The sequence below is a fragment of the Capricornis sumatraensis genome, chromosome 4 (assembly GCF_032405125.1).
Source record: "Capricornis sumatraensis isolate serow.1 chromosome 4, serow.2, whole genome shotgun sequence".
In the NCBI taxonomy this organism is placed as follows: Eukaryota; Metazoa; Chordata; class Mammalia; order Artiodactyla; family Bovidae; genus Capricornis; species Capricornis sumatraensis.
The window spans coordinates 156602331-156618975 of NC_091072.1; the positions used below are offsets into that span (position 1 = coordinate 156602331).

General features: G+C 46.0%; 1 protein-coding gene and 1 pseudogene across 1 annotated transcript in view; both read left to right on the forward strand.

The window, feature by feature from the left end:
* The window catches only part of ACO2 (aconitase 2), a 46557-nt gene that overhangs the window by 10675 nt on the left and 19237 nt on the right, over positions 1-16645 (forward strand). The window contains exon 2 of the mRNA XM_068971713.1: positions 13866-14002. Coding sequence (XP_068827814.1) covers positions 13866-14002 — 137 coding nt within the window. The remainder of the gene's footprint in view (positions 1-13865; positions 14003-16645) is intronic.
* Positions 11417-11568, forward strand: LOC138079434 (small nucleolar RNA SNORA11; annotated as a pseudogene).

The window sequence follows — 16645 nt, forward strand, 5'->3', positions numbered from 1 at the left end:
GTTAACATTTTGATACATTTCCTTGTAAAGTTTCTAAAAATTTGTAATTAAAATTAAAAATGTTTAATAATTATTTACAATCTATATTTCTTTAGGTTTTCTTCTGATTCTAAAATTAATCCATGTACAGTGTTAAAGGTTCAGATTACCTAAATACAAAAAACTGTCCATAATTTCACCCTCCAGGGATAGCTGCTGTTAACAGTCTGGCATCTATTCCATTTTGATGTTATTTGATTTCTTTAATTCATTTGTGTCCAACTCAGTACTTAAAGTTGCCAGGGTTCACTTGGTACTTGGAGGTTTCGGTGTTTAGGCTTAGAGCCAGGCTGTCTTTGAATGCTGGCATATCTGCAAGACCTTGGGTGAGTTACTATCCTCCTCCAGCCCTCAAGTTCCTCATCTGTTAAATGGGGCTCATATACATTAGGGCTGTTCATCCACATAACCCTTACTGCTGCTACTAGTAATTATTATTATTGCCATTGTCTCTGCTTAGACACCTCAGCTGTGGCACCGGTTCAGTTTGGGTTCAGGGGGTACCCTGGTCCTAGGGGCTGTGAGGAGATGTGGATTTAGCGTGGACTGGTGCCCTTCTGGGAATCACCGAGTATTGAATTCCACAGGGTACCTGGCATCAGGCCGGGGAGTCTGGTGGAGGGGTGGTGGTGGTAGGTATTTCTGGATGATCTTCAAGGAGTTATAAAATTTTGTGTTTTCTAAATTTTCTCCAGGAAACATATCCTACTTTTTTAAGTGGGAGGAAAAACTCTAGTAAAAGCTATTTAATAAATAGCCTTCAGTCTCTCCCAGCGTCAGGGTCTTTTCCAGTGAATCAGCTCATCACATCAGGTGGCCAAGCATTGGAGCTTCAGCTTCTGCAGCCGACCTTCCAACAACTATTCGAGGTTGATTTCCTTTAGGATTGACTAGCTTGATCTCTTGTCCAAGGGACTCTCCTAAGAGTCTTCTCCAGCACCGCAATTCGAAAGCATCAGTTCTTCAGCACTCAGTCTTCTTCATGGTCTAACTCTCACATCTGTACATGACTGCTACCCCGATAAAAACTGGGTTCGAAGGTGAATCCTTGGCTTGACAGCACACAGCCAGTAAATGGTGGAGCTGGGCCTTTGAGCTGTATCTAAGTTCTTTTCACTGGGTAAATAAACCACAGGTCTTAATTCAGCCTCCTCGGCTCTCTCGGGTGTCTGGCCTGACCCTCCACCACTGCCTGCTTTATCTTTTACTTCGCACCATTTTGAGTGATTTCTAGCTCCTGCTCGCTTCGCTTGACAGTTCTGTCTCATCTTACATGCTGACTGTCCTCTGAGTGCCTGGCAAACCCTCCACGGCCCTGCTCAGTGGAGGCTTGCCCAGGGAGAGTTCACTGTTCTCTCTGCTGTACTCCTGCCCCTCGTGTGTGTTTCCTCCTTCTTGCAGGTCACAGTGGGTGCACTGACATGCTGATTGTGGCCAGACTATGTAAGTGTAGGGACTATCTTACTCTTCTTGGTATCTGTGTCCTACTGACTGGCACAGGATAGATGCTCAAGTGTGAAAATACAAATGTGCTCATGGGACGTAAGTAGGTTACATGATAAGCCACTGTCAGCCTGCTTTGGCCCCCTTGAGTGCATTATCTACGTGGCAGCCACAGTGACTTTTTATTTTTTTAAGGCAGATATAATCCTGCTTCGATGGCTTCCCATTACTTTTAGGATCAAGTTAAATGTTTAACATGTCCTACTGTAAAGTTCATACATACTTATAAGAAGAGATCAAGGCCTGACTGCTTGATCAGTAAAGGTGCAGTGAATCCCTTTCATATTGAGACAGTTCGTTACTTAGATACAGAATGAGAAGAAGAACAAGCTGAAGGTGCCAGCTCCCTGGGCTCTAGTTGCATACGCTGGAAAGGGCCACACACCGGAACACAAGGAGCTGAGGACTGAACCGAGAGTCGTGGCGGCCCTGGCGCCACTGAACGGGTCTGTATTCTGCAGTTCTAGTCTAAAGAGTCCAGGGCAGAAAGCTCCACACCTCAGCAGGTCCTGGGAGGCGAGGAGAAACTGTCTCATGACTGCCTCCCAGGGAGGTAAGGAGTCAAGTGGGAGATGACGTCAGAGCTCCTTTAGAAGCCTTCTGCCCTCTGGTGTTCCGAGATGTTTCACCAGGTATTCCACCAGGACGCAGAGAGGCTTAGTCAGGGTTGCTGGGGGGCTTTCCTCATGGATCTGCAAGGTCCTTTTCGGTGCCTGGCTCTACTTTACCTCTTAGCTCTATCTTCTGCCATCTCCACTGCCCTTTGCTCCAGCCAAGCTGGCTTTCTCTTTCTTTTTTCAACTACCAAGTGCTTTCCTACCAAGGGGAATTTGCACCTGCTGCTCTCTCTGCCTGCCAGGTTCCCTGAATTCCTTCTAAACCACACTTTATTTGCTTGACTAGTTCCTAGTCATGTTTCAGTTCTCAGAGGAAAGATCACTTTCTTGGAAAAAGCCTTTCCCCCGCCTGGATTGGGCTCTCCAGCTTAATGCTGTAGCTGCCTCACCTTTCTTTCACAGCACTTACGTCATTGCTTCCATGGTCTCGTGAGTGATATCTGACTTGATATCTGTCTTCTCCACCAAACTGTGAGCTCACCAGTGGGAGGGACTGTGTCTTGTCTTGCTTATCTTATTAATTCAAGCACCATAGCACAAAGTCTTGTGCTTGTGCTGAGTCGCTTCAGTCGTGTCTGACTCTTTGCAACGCCATGGACTATAGCCCACCAGGCTCCTCTGTCCATGGGGATTCTCCAGGCAAGAAGACTGGAGTGGGTTGCCATGCCCTTCTTCAGGGGATCTTCCCAGCCCAGGGATCAAACCCAGGTCTCCGGCATTGCAGGCATCTCCTTCACTGTTTGAGCCACTAGGGAAGCCCAGCGCAAAGTCTGAGGCTGGATAAATATGTGTTTAATGAATTAGTACTACTACAGTTTTAATTAGGGAGAGGTAGTATGGTGGAAAAAGTTTTGACTTGCAAATTAAGTGGCTTGAGTTCTGCTCCAAACTGCTGGATGTGTGTGTTTGTTTTGCTGTGCCACGCAGTGCGTAGAATCTTAATTCCCCAATCAGGGATCAAACTTGGACTTCCTACATTAGAAGTAGAAGTTTGAACTACTGGGCTGCCAGGGAAACCCCCAAACTGCTGTTAACTAGGTATGTGTGACCTGAGACACTCTTCATCTGCCAAGTGAATAAAAGATACTTGGTGGTCTGGGGTCACCTTGGGTTCTGATAATCTGTGCTTCCAGATGGACCATTTATTAGCCTAGTTCTAGAGGGAAGGGACCTAAAATGAAAATCCAGCTGCCTACTTGACCTCTCCACTTGGGGGTCAGACAGGCAGACTCCCAGGCTCACCCCAAGCCAGCCCTTCCTGTTACCTTCCCGATTTCAGTGTATAGCAGCTCCATTTTTCCAGTTATTCAGGCCCAAAACCTCAGTGGTATTCTTGACCTACCTCTCATGCTTTCTTGGCCAGTTTGTGAGTGGAGCCTGTCGGTAGAACGTCGCCTCACGCAGCCCTTCCTAACTATCCTCCTTTGAATTGCACCTGTCCCCACTTCCCTGGTTCACTCTCCCATTGCTCTGCTTCCTTCTCTCTGGTGACACTTATTAATATCTGACTGAGATTTTACTTGTTTCTCTGTCTCTACTTGACTGTCTCCCCTCCTCCCTTAACCTCCTGTAATGTCAGTCCCAAGAGGGCAGGGAGCACTGAAACATTTTATTCAGTGTTGTATCCTCAGTGCCCGGAACAGTGCCTGGCACCCACAATCACTAACTAGTTGATAGATGGGCAGAATGAGTAAACAGATGGTAAAGTTTGGTGGTAGGAGGGAGGGGAGACAGGGAGGATGACAGTGAAGATAGGTGTTTTTCACCAGAGTCAACCCTGCTTATCATTTCTCAGATTTCTGGCTACTGCTGAGATGATAGGGGTAATATTAAAACCTAGCCTTTTCCTCCTCCTTGTATCTTACTTCTTCAGTGTCCTCCAAAGACAGTTTTGTTCTGGGAAAGTTGCATGATAGGGGGCACCAAAGTGTACACATGGAATTGAAGGGATCAACCTGAGGTTACAAGTTTTAAATTTTTCCAAGTAAGGACACCAAAACAACAGCAAACCGAACCAAAAAGCCCATCAAATCACCCTCTACTGTCACCATTATTTCCTTAAAGGACCTTTTTAACATCAAAGATATAGGAAGGCTCAACAAGGGACGTGTTTTAAGTGTAAGAAGTTTGACTGAAAAAATAAAAAACTTGTTACGTCGTCTTTATTTATCCCATTTTCCCGGTGGATATTTGTGTGTGGACAGGCACCTACCTACCTAGTGGGTGGGCTGAGGTGGGGGCCGCTGGTGCAGGAGGTAGAATGCTGCAGAGGACCTAGGAATGCAGATGCCCGCGGTGGCGGTCCCTCGTTGTTTGGCTTTGATGTTTGTAAGTAACATTTTAAAAATTTGAGTTACACTTGACATACAACTTTCCAGTAGTTTCTTGTATACAACATGATTATAGATATGTATGTATTGCAAAATGATGACCACAGTAAGTCTCGTTAACATCCATCGGCATACGTTACGTAACTTGATATTTTTAATTGAAAGGGGTCCCCAACCTCAGGGATCTAATGCCTAATGATCTGAGGTGGAACTGATGTAATAATAATAGAAATAAAGTTCACAATAAATGTAATGCATTTGAGTCATCCCTAAACTATCCTGTAGAAACATTGTCTTCCATGAACCAGTCTCTGGTGCCAAAAAGGCTGCATTAAGGAAGTATTTTCAAACTGCCTATATTGACCTGTTACTGGATCATGAAATTAATGGGGTGCAAGTTACTTTCAAAAAAATAATACAGAAAGCTAAATGGAAAAAGCCTGACCCAGAAGGCCACCTATTGTATGATTTCGTTTATAAGAAATATCTGCGATAGACAAATCCATAGAAACAGCAGATCAGTAACTGCCAGCTGCTGGGACAGGGAGGGTAGAGAGGAGGAGCAGCCGCCCGCTTCGGGTGGTGGAGAAGTCCTGGAACGAGACTGTGGTGATGGCTGCACACTGACTTGTACATTTAACAGTTACAGTGGTAAATTTTATGTGCGCATGTGTATTTTACCACACTGAAAATAATTAGAGAATAAAAACTGTCAGTATACATTGCATATGTCAGGTGTGAAACTTTTGAGTTACATGCGCTATTAAGTACCTGCTGCTAGATCACACCATAAAGTATTTTGTGCCTGTGTGTCTTCAGTCAAAACTGAAAAGTCCTCTCTGCAAGGGTCCTTTTAGCCCAGAACATCTTGTGGCCAATATTTGGATGTTGCTAGGATACTACAACGGACTTTGAATGACGTCTTCCTTCCCTGATGACTCTCCACAAACGGCATTCGATTTGGGGCAAATCACTCATTCTCTGTTTGGCTTTTGCATCTGTAGCCAGTGTTTTTGATTTAAAACCAAACATGATCTTGTTTGAGCCTCAAGGAGGTCTCAGCATCCTTTTCACTTCGCCGTTCGTCTTTTCCTAACTTCGCTGACCCCTGTATACAGCAGCTACTCTGACACACTGCCACGTTGTCTGTTTCCACGTCTGTCGCATCCCACCAACTTCTGGTCTTGAGGGAGAGCATTGTGGTGTTCTAGAGTCCGGTGTGGTACAACTAAGCTCCCTTCAGGAGTCTGTAGCAAAGAGCATACAGGTGTGCGGAGATAATGACCCTACCCCACCCCACCCCCAGCAACTGAGGCTGCCAGTTGCCTCCTAGCAACAGCCTGGTATGTTTACCACAAAGAATTTTGTTCACGGGTCTTGAAGTTTGGAAACCACTCAGACAGTTTTTGGGATCTAGGAACATGTTCATTGTTTGTTAAATGACAGGGATTATTTTCCCTGTTTAATAATTATTTTAAAATAGATTGACCAGGCAGGGAGCTAGTCATCACTGGAGTGTTCTGAATCTGGCTTGCTTTCTGTGACACTATACTGCATTTGATGTGTGCACATGTGCACATCTGTGAACAAAGGGCGAAGGCTGTGGCTGCTCCAGAAAGACCTGAGCCCTGGGGGTTTTCTTCCTTGATGCAGATAAATCTGTTGTGATGTTGCTATGCTTTCCCCTAGGCCTTTGGGGAATTAGTGGGTTTATCTGAGAGCCCGCTTGCTGGGGAGGAGTATTTATAGAATCTCTGAGCTGGAACGCACTCTAGAGAGCATCTAGTCCAGTAGTTCCGAGACTCAGCTGTGTCAGAGTAACCTAGGCTCTTACTGATGCTTAGGTTCTGCCTCTGGTGACTCTGATTGAGCGGTCTGGGAGCCCGTAGGGGCTAGGCACCATGTCTCTGAAATCTCCCAGGTGATTTTGAAGCATCCAGAATAACCTGCTTCTCCCATTTTATAGAAATGGAAAAAAGGCACAGAAAGTCTAGGCTTTTTATCCAAGGGGACATTGTGACCCAACTCTGAGGCCAGGTCTCTGGATTCCCACCCCTCAGATGTTCCTTCTTGGCCCCCACCGCCTCCTGTCACCTGGGGGATCGCACTGTCCACCAGACCACACACAGGGAAGTGACCCACAGGGTGGGCACTCTGAGCTTGGTACCTTCCCCAGATGTTGGATTTCAGAATTGAGGTTCAAGGACAAAAATATAATGATACTAGGGAACTTTGGTTTTTTTCTATACCGTCTGAAAACAGTATCACCTTGATAGAATTTGGGGAATTATAGGAGAAAATAATTTTCCATCTTAATCCAAACAGTTTTTTATAATGTTCATTGCCTTTATATATTTAGAATTATTTCTTGAGGATAGAGCCTCAGATACAGAATTACTGGGTCAGACGTATGGATGAGCCCGTGGGCATCTTATTGACAAACTGCTTTATGAAAAGATTGAATTATCAATAGTTTGCTTGCAAGCAGTCTATAAGAGTATTTCTTTGGTTTTGATTTAATTAAAAACTAATGCTGTCTATATTCTTTCTAATTATAAGAAGTATTACAAAAAGAATCTTTTGTAGAAAACTTGGCAAATACAGAAAAACCAAGAGGAAATTTAGGCTGTTATATCTAGCACATGGATTTAACTGTACTTGATGCCTTATTTAAAAGATTTTTTTGTCATGACTTTTTTTTAATTTAAATTTTTTTTTTTTTACTTTACAGTACTGTATTTGTCATGACTTTTTACATGTAAGGAAATACAGAAAACAGTACAAAGGATACCTATATACCTACTGTCCAGAGTCAAAAGTTACCAACATTTTGCCTTATTTGCTTTCTTTACTTCTCCCAAAAGTATCTTTGGTTTCTTTCTCTTTCCACATCAAAATCTAATTAAAAAAAAAAATTGCACTGTACTGACATGGCCTTTGTAGTCTCTCTTAACTTAGAACAGTCCCTCCTGCCCCCTCACACACACACACCCCCCGTTTTCCTCTATGACATTGACTTCGGGAGGAGACCAGGCCAGTTTCTTGTAGACTGTCCACACTCTGGATGTAACTGATTATTCTTTTATTCCCTGCATTTCTCTTAAACTGGAAGTCAGGTCCCAAAGCTTTCTTCAGTTCAGTTGAATATTTGTTGGCAGGGACTCTTCCCAGGTGGTGCTGTCTGAGTGGAAGGCACAAACAAGGCGGTCTTGCTATTGCTGACGCCCTTTGGACTCTGGGTTAAGGTGGTGGTAACCAGGTCCCTGTAGTGTGAAGGTACGTTTTTTTCCCCCCTTTTCCTTAGTAGTGATAAATTCCTGTAAGTTAACTTGCTGAAACCAGGGGTTTGCACATTTTAAAAAACTAGGATGCTTTTGATTGTTGCCCAGATGCTCCTCCCTGATCTTGCTGTGTATGCTGTACCACAGTAAACGTGCTTTTCCTTCAGTGATTTGTCCCGTCCATTTTTTCCCCCGATTACAAAAAGAGCTCACATGTGTAGCATTTGGAAATACTTAGCCTAGAACATAAAAGTGCCCATAATTCTAATCTCTGCAGATAATTGCTGTGAACAATCAATCTGAGCAGATCTTACCAGTTTTTTTTTTTCCGAGCATATTTACATTTGTTAATTACTATTATTATACAGAAATGGGCCCATACCATAGTACTATTTTGCCAATTATTTTCACCTAATGTCATGGAAATTTTTTTCCTGCCAATAAAAGTAGATCTACTTCCTTTTTAAAATTATGGTAAAATACGTATAAAATTTGACATTTTAAAACATTTTCAAGTGTCCAGTGGCATTAACTACATTCACAATGTTGTAAGACCACCACCATTACCTTGTTCCTTTTAAACAGCTGTAGAATGGCTTTCCTTCATGGGTAGACCAGAATTTATTCAACCAGTGCCCTATTTTTGTACAATTAGGTTGTTCTTTTAGAAACAGTGATGTAGAGAATGTTCCTGCCAGTCTCTGTGTTCTTTCAAATGAGTGTTTTTATGAGATAGCTTCCTGGAAGAAGAAGAAAAGTTAGTCATAAGATAGAGACATTTCACATTTTAATAGGTAGCGCCTAATTGTCTTTCAGAAATGTTCAGCCTGTTTACAATCTAACCAAAAGCATCTGAGACTGGTAAATTATTAATTTGTCTTCTTAACTGTTTGCTGTTACAAGGTTAACCGAACTTGCTCTGTATTCAACCTTGTTCAATAAGGAAGAACTGGTTGGTAAAGTTAAAAAAAAATCCTTTGGTTTAATTAACGAATGTTTATGTAACACCTCCTGTGTGTCAGACCTGGTGTTCAGTCATATGGGGAATTTTATTATGAAGACACAGAGACAGTCTCTCCCTTAGTGGATCTTACAGAGTAGTGGAGACAGATAGCATCTCACAAACGAATGTTAGAAAGTAGTAAATGGGCATATATGAGAGGAGACTGCTTGGATTGAGAGTTCAAGAAGTTTCCCTAAGAAAGTGAAGCTAGTTTGGAACTTGAAGGATGAATGGAAATTACCTACATGAAGTGCAGATTGGGAAGGGATGGACAGAGCTTTCTAAGCAAAAGAAACAGCATGTGCAAAGGCCCAGTGGCAGAGCCGTTTGGGGTTTGTACTGGGTAAGGAAGTTCAGTGTGTTTACTACCCTGGAGGAAAGCAAATTCTGAGTTACTCAGAGACCAAATAGATGAGGTCTCACTGCCAGGACCCCATAAGTAGAAGGGATTTCAGAAGGATGGGAGACTTTCCAAGGCAAATTCTAACAAATTGCAAGTTGTCTGGAGGAGAGACAGAAGAGATGGACCTATAGACCTCAACTTAGATTTTCAGAATGTCTTGGCCAGAGTTGGAAGGAGGGCAAATAACTAAGGAGAGATACTAAGACAGCCGGAATACCAAGACAGACAGAAGAGGGTCAGGGATGTCAAAGGTCCACATGAGCTAAGGCTTCTGAAAAATGCTGATCACCCAAAAGCTGTGTTTGCAGTAAGCAAAATAAGAGGCATGCTTCTTCCGCCAGAATCCAGAAAAGGAGCACAACCTTATCTAATTTCGTGTCTGTCTCCTCCATGAAGGAAAAGAATACAGTGGACACGTATTCTATGAACACACTCTGTGCCAAGCACTTAGATTGTTTCATTTAAAGTTAATGCCAACATTTATCTCCCATTTTCTCTATGGGGAAGCTAAAGCTTGGTGAGGCTAAGTAACTTACCCAGGGTCACAGCAGTTTGGTGGTGCTGGATTGGGCGGTGTGACTATAGGTTTTGTATCTGAACCATCACACCAGGCTGCCTTCAAATGGGAAAGGATAGGCTCTGTGGGGCAAGAGGGCAGCAGAATCCAGGGGAATTGGCTCATCTTAAAAGAAACAGGTCCGTGCTTGCATCCTGGATTCACTGCTTTCACGTGTCGGACTTGTGACTTAACCTCTTTGACCTTCAGTTTCCACATCTGTAAGGTGGGAATAACAATCATCTCACACAAAATCAGACACAGAAAATGCCTGGTGGCATAGAGCAGGTACCAAATAAGTAATGACTGGGTTTGGGTTTTTTTTTTTCCCCATCAATTTTGATATTTATTTTTTATTTACTTGGCTGTGTTGAGTCTTTAATGCTGCACGTGGGATCTTTGATCATCCTTGTGGCAAGGGAGATCTCATTCCCTGACCAGGGATCAAACCCAGGTCTCCTTCATTGGGAGCTGGGAGTCTTAGCCACTGGACCTCCAGGAATGTCCCTATTCTTATTTTTATTCTAAGATCACCCATAGCCTAGTGTTCATTTTACATGTGAGATATACGTGGTCTGTGAATGAATGATACATGGTGTCTTTGCCCTTGAGGTCAGCCTCTTCAGAGTTACACGTGACACTTCATACACTTCAAACCTCTCAGCTCAGCTCTGAAGCAGGGAGCACGTCTGAGGTTTCACCCTTTGAAAAGCTGAGGCCTGGAGGAATAGAGTGAATTGCTTACAGTCTTACAGCCAAGCTAATAACATCCTTTTACTTTTTTGTTGCAGTTAGTAGATTAGTAAAACAGTGAGTGCAAGTGTTGATTTCTGTAGGACAATTGACAGGTCAGTCCGGCTGTCCCTAACCATGAAACATAAGTGATGGCTTAGTGACATTTCAGTCAGGTGGTTATTATTATTGTGGGTTGAAGACCTGGGGACTGTCACTAAATAGGTTGGCCTGACCAAATGTCCACCCTGGGGAGCCTGCCCTGGAATGGGTCACATTTGCACTGAGACTTGAATGAACAGCCTGAGAGTTGTGCCTACTGTGTGTGTGGCTGACGTCCACTGGGAAGGCCAGCCTATCAGACCTGGGGTGACTGACCCGAACTCCTGTAGACCACAAGGGGCTAGAGGTGGATAGAAACCGGTGCTGAAATTAAGTCAAGGTTAAGATATATTTATAACACACCGTGAAATTAAAAGACGCTTACTCCTTGGAAGAAAAGTTATGACCAACCTAGATAGCATATTGAAAAGCAGAGACATTACTTTGCCAACAAAGGTCCATCTAGTCAAGGCTATGGTTTTTCCTGCGGTCATGTATGGATGTGAGAGTTGGACTGTGAAGAAGGCTGAGCGCCGAAGAACTGATGCTTTTGAACTGTGGTGTTGGAGAAGACTCTTGAGAGTCCCTTGGACTGCAAGGAGATCCAACCAGTCCATTCTGAAGGAGATCAGCCCTGGGATTTCTTTGGAGGAATGACGCTGAAGCTGAAACTCCAGTACTTTGGCCACCTCATGCAAAGAGTTAACTCACTGGAAAAGACTCTGATGCTGGGAGGGATTGTGGGCAGGAGGAGAAGGGGACGACAGAGGATGAGATGGCTGGATGGCATCACTGACTCAATGGACATGAGTCTGAGTGAACTCCGGGAGTTGGTGATGGACAGGGAGGCCTGGCGTGCTGTGATTCATGGGGTCGCAAAGAGTTAGACACGACTGAGCGACTGAACTGAACTGAACTGATAACACACCAAACAGGAATCTGGGTTATTGTGACAAGGGGCACAAAACTTGTGACCTTCCTGTAAACAAACACCCAACACGTGTCCCCCTGTACCGCCACGTGGCTACTGGCAGGACCTGTGGAACAAGGCTCAGTTTCGCTTAGAAAGCTACAGTGATTGGTTGCGGTGGGGGGGTTTGCCACCTAGAGCGTGTCCGGTCCATGCATGGTTGGGCCATGAGAGGTTAAAGGCTTGAACCTCCCTTTTCAAGGAAAAGAAGAAAGATAGATTCCAACTATATGGTATTCTGGAAAAGGCAAAACTATGGAGGCAATTAAAAGGTCAGTGGTTGCTAGGAATTTGGGGGCAGAAGGGAGATGGATGTACAGTACAAAAGTTTTTATGAGCTGTGGAAACCCTATGTATGACAGCACAGGGGTGGCTGTAAATACTTTGTATGACAAAGTAGCAGCAGTAATGGCAGATGGATGTCCTCGTATTTTTGTCCAGACGCACAGAATGTACACCACTGTTCACTTCATTAAAGTGGACCCTCAGATGAACTGGGGACTTGATGTGTTACACAGTTCATCCTTGGTTAAAAAGGAAAAAACTTAAAATGACTTAGGATAGACGATTTGTCAAAACCTTTGTTTCGCTGTTATATATGTGTATGTATTATACGTATTTGTGTATTTGTTGGACAGTGATATAAAATGTACTTTTTAGATCAAAAAAGTTTGCAGGCTACTGTAGTTAAATTGTACTGGCAGATAAAGGCACAGATTAACCTCAAGGAAAAAAAAGATCAAGGTAGAGCTCTGCACAGCTTTGCTGGCCGTCCAGTGGTTAGGACTCCATGCTTCCCCTGCAGGGGACATGGTTCGCTCCTTGGTCAGGGGACCAAGATCCCACAGGATGTACTACCCCCTCCGAAAAAAAAGCCCTTTGATTGGCGGGATCTTCACCCAATAGAAGAAGGGCAGGCAGTAGAGTCCCTGGTGGATTTTGAGCTGGAGGGCAGGTGGGCCTGAAGTCTGCATTGGGAGGCCGCTCCTGCTGTGCTGGGTGGGGGGTGTGCTGTTTCCCAACGGGGTCTGCTCTCCTCACTGGGTGACCTGCACAGGGAGCGGCCGCTACACACTCGTAGGGGTTCAGATACTGAGGTCAGCAGGGTTTGGTGTCAAAGGGGCGGTGGCCTGAGCTTTGCCTCTTTGCTTGCCCAGGGTGTGAGCTGCTAGACCCGGAGCTCCACTGTTCTTTCCCTCTGTCGCTTCATTGGATTCATTGATTCTTCCTTGGTCATAGTGCACTCTGTGAAGTTTGTCATCCAGTTTAAAATGAACTAACACAGACCTGACAACTTAACAATCATTCATCTGCTGCTGCATTAATAAGTTGTTTCTCCCAAACTTGGAGGATTCAAACAACAGTAAACACTTCTCGCTCCTAGTTCCTGTGGGCCAGGAATTTGGGAGCATCTTGGCTGGGTTGTTCTGGCTCTGACTCACTCAGTAATTGTGGTCCAGATTGCTGGCCAGGCCCCTGGTTGTCTGTGGCTTGTGCTTTGGCTGGAGCTCTTCACCTGCTTACAGATGGCGTGCTTACCTGCCTAGCAAGGTCATGCTGGGTTTTGGCAGGTGGTCTAGTTCCTCTCTAGGCGGGCCTCTCTCAGGACTGCCTAGATGTTTTCGCTGCAGTGGTGTCTTGCCCTAGAGCAATCAGAGAGAGCCGGGCGGAAGCTACCCTTTTATGGCCAGGTCTCAGGCCCCGTAGCAGCATTGTGCCGCGTTCTGGCCAGCTGTAAGTCTGCTGCACGTGCCAGGGGAGCAGGGTTAGCCACCGCCATCTCAGGGAGGGAGGAGCCATCCAAAGCTCATGTGCAGGTTTTCCTCACTAATTTTTCCATCAGTTCAGCTGTTATTCAGTCTCTAATGTGCCGAGTAGTCCAGATAGAGATAAATAAGACAAAGTCCCCCGGACTTAGAGAGCAGGTAGGACAGCAGGGACTCTGGGTGGTGCTTTAGAGCTCAGTGAGAGCCTCTGCACGCGTTCGCGCTCTGCCTTGCCGGTGGCAGCTGTGTGATCACTACAGCTGCTTTGCCCTCGTGGCCCATCTCTTCTGGCCCTCAGATGATGGAGGGTTTTCTCAGGTGGATAGAACTTGACCATGTGACTATAAAGAGCCATCGTAACTATAAATCCCTTGCACTCTCTCCTACCACAGGCTGTGTTCCTGGTGGCTGCTTTATCATTCTGTGCTCAGGCGAGGAAACAGGCTGCACTCACTGAACAGCTCTTGACACTGTAATTGCTTGCTGTTTTCACCATTCTGCGCCGTCCTTTGGGGTGCAGCGCCTTAAATGCTCTGCTGACAGTCACTGTTGTCTTCTTGCAGAAAGCCCTGGGTGCACGGCAGTACCATGTGGCCTCAGTCCTGTGCCAGCGGGCCAAGGTGGCCATGAGCCACTTTGAACCCAATGAGTACATCCGCTATGACCTGCTCGAGAAGAACATTAACATTGTCCGCAAACGGTAAGGCTGCAGGGCGAGCTGTGGAGACTGTTAGAGGGGTTGGTGTTTCTGGTGTTTCTTGCCCCTCTCAGACAGTGTAGGAGGTGCTTGGCGGAGGAGGATGGTGGCAGGATCTAGGCGTTGAGGGCATAGTGGTCCCTGCTGCGGAAGGGTGTTCCGGATCACTGGTGGGCCTTCCACCCTCTCTGCCAAGGAGAAGCCTGGAGATGTGGGCCCTAGAGAAGATCTCAGGCCCTCTTTGGTGCTGTGGCCTGAATGTCCCAGCTACCCTTTCCAAGACAGACAACTGGCTCTGGGCCATTCCTCTGGGGTCTGCCAGGTCCAGGGACTTCAGAATTACTATATTTCCTCTTTGGTCCATCAGCTCGGGGGAGAGCTCAACCTTGAGACTCAGAAGGAAGCTCAGATGGGCACTTGAGCATCCCTGTTTTCTGGACCTCTCTTTGCCCATGTAGTGAAGTGGCAGCTGTCTTGCTCTGCTGTTCTGAGTGCCAGGTTCTGGGCTGGATGCCGGCTCAGGAGGGGAGATGGATGAGATCCTGCAAGAGGAGGGGTCGGGGCTGGTCCTGCATGGCAGGCAGCACTGCTTCTGGAGCTTGAACCCCTACAGACAGAGCTGCGCGCCCGCCTGGCAGGTGGCATGGCCCTGGCAGCACGAGGGAGCCAACATGAGCGGACACAGAATTCCCGCTCAGAGCCGGCGAGCGGGCTTAGGTGGACTGGGCCACACCCAGTGCTCTGGCCACTGTGCCACACGTGCTCCCCGTTGGCATTTGCTTCCGCCTTACTGGTGTCCTCACCTCCATTTTAAGGGTCAGGGACTATCTTAGTCTTTATCTCCAACAGCCTCCAGCATAGTATCATCTAATTACAGTAAGGACCTATTCATGTCCATCAAGGGTGTTCATCTGATTCAGGTGGTATGAACTTAACTACTCAAAATGTGGCTCGTGGATCAGCAGCGTCGGTACCAGCAAGCAGGCCTGGGGGCTTGTTAGACGTAGAGAACCTCAGGCCCTGCCCCAGACCCACTGAGTGAGAATCTGCGGTTTTCACAGGAGCCCCAGGTGACTGAGTGGACATCAGACTGTGAGGAGTGTTGGCCGCTTTCCCGGTTGGTTCTGATGTGCACCCAGGGTTGAAGCCACTGTCCTCATCACTCTGCAACCTTGTACAAGTACTTTTTCCCCAGAAAACGCTATTTTATTTATTCTTGGAGCTCTCAGATCACAGCTCAGTGGAAAAAGAATGGATTTTCCTTTAGTCTGCAAAAACACCTCCCCCTGCTTGGGAGAAGTAACACAGAAGCTTGCTTTCACATACCTTGACAAAAGAGTCTTTACCATTTTGTCTTTGCTTCAAAAAGTTAATCAAAAAACTTTGATTTAAATTTTGGTTTTAAAATTTTTTTGTTTTGGTTTAAATTTTTGTTTAAATTTTTTTGGTTTTAATTTCTATCAGTGAAATTAACTCTCCCCTTAAAATTTTTCCTTTGCCTTTTTATTCCAACCTTGCACCAGCCAGAAAAGTCCAATCAATAACTTTGGGCATTTTCCAGATTAGTATAGACTAGGGATGTTCCATTTTCATTGTTGTCATAGAGAAGTGGTTCTCATTGAGGGTGGGGGTGAGGGGTTTATTTTTGTCTCCCAGGGAAATTTAGCAATGTCCGGAGACATTGTAGGTTGTCCTAACCCGGGGTGGGATGGTGGTTGACTGTTATCTAGTGGATAGAGGCCAATAATACGGTCAGATACCCTGCAGTATGGAAGACAGCCCCTGCAATAAAGAATCATCTGGCCCAAACTGTCAGTGGTGGCACAGTGGAGAGACCCTTCCACAGAAGAAAGAAGGCTAAAGTGGAGCCATTCTAGAAAGATGCTAAAGGATTAGGATAGATGTGAGGGTGTTTTAGAGGGCCAGGGGGCCTGCCTGGGGACGACTCCACCCCATGACAGAGGAGCCTGATTCTGTTCCTGGGAACCGAGTCTCTGTCATTCAGTGAAGCTGGGTGACAGATGGACTTTGAGGATCCGTTTTGCCGTCCTCACTTAATCCCCACAGAAATGTGGTGATGAACTCGTCCCTAGCTTTTTTATACAGCTTCAGGCATTTGCTGTCAAGGTCTTTGGTTTGAAAGCCCGTGTGCTATTTTTCGTCGCCCCTGGGACGCAGGAAGAGGGGCCCTGCTCTGCGCAGTGAGTCACTGCCTCCTCACCAGCCAGCGAGACGCTCCACTAAAGGGGGCAGGCTGTACTCCAGGCCAGGCCTATTTTTATTCAAGTTCTCATGACAGCAGAGCTGAGAGGCTTTCAGAATTGGCGGTTGCTCTGCTGTTGCCCACAAAACCAGCGGCCTAGGGAGCCTTTGCTCTCAAGGGGTGAAGCCCGCTTGGGGATGAGGGGCTGGAACCCAGGCCAGCAGAAGGGGCTGTCTTTGCTTCCCCGCAGAGTCGTGTTGGTAACAGCAGTAGCAGTGAGGATAGTTGTGGAGCCCTGGCTACAAGCCGGGCTGGACCCTGAGTTTCCAGGTGTTATTGAGAAGACAGTGTAAGGCCACGGTGGCTCCTTGCCTTCCAGCTCGGCCCCTTGCTACCTCATGACCAGGGTCAGGGTTCTCCGCTTCACTGGGCCTCACCTTGCT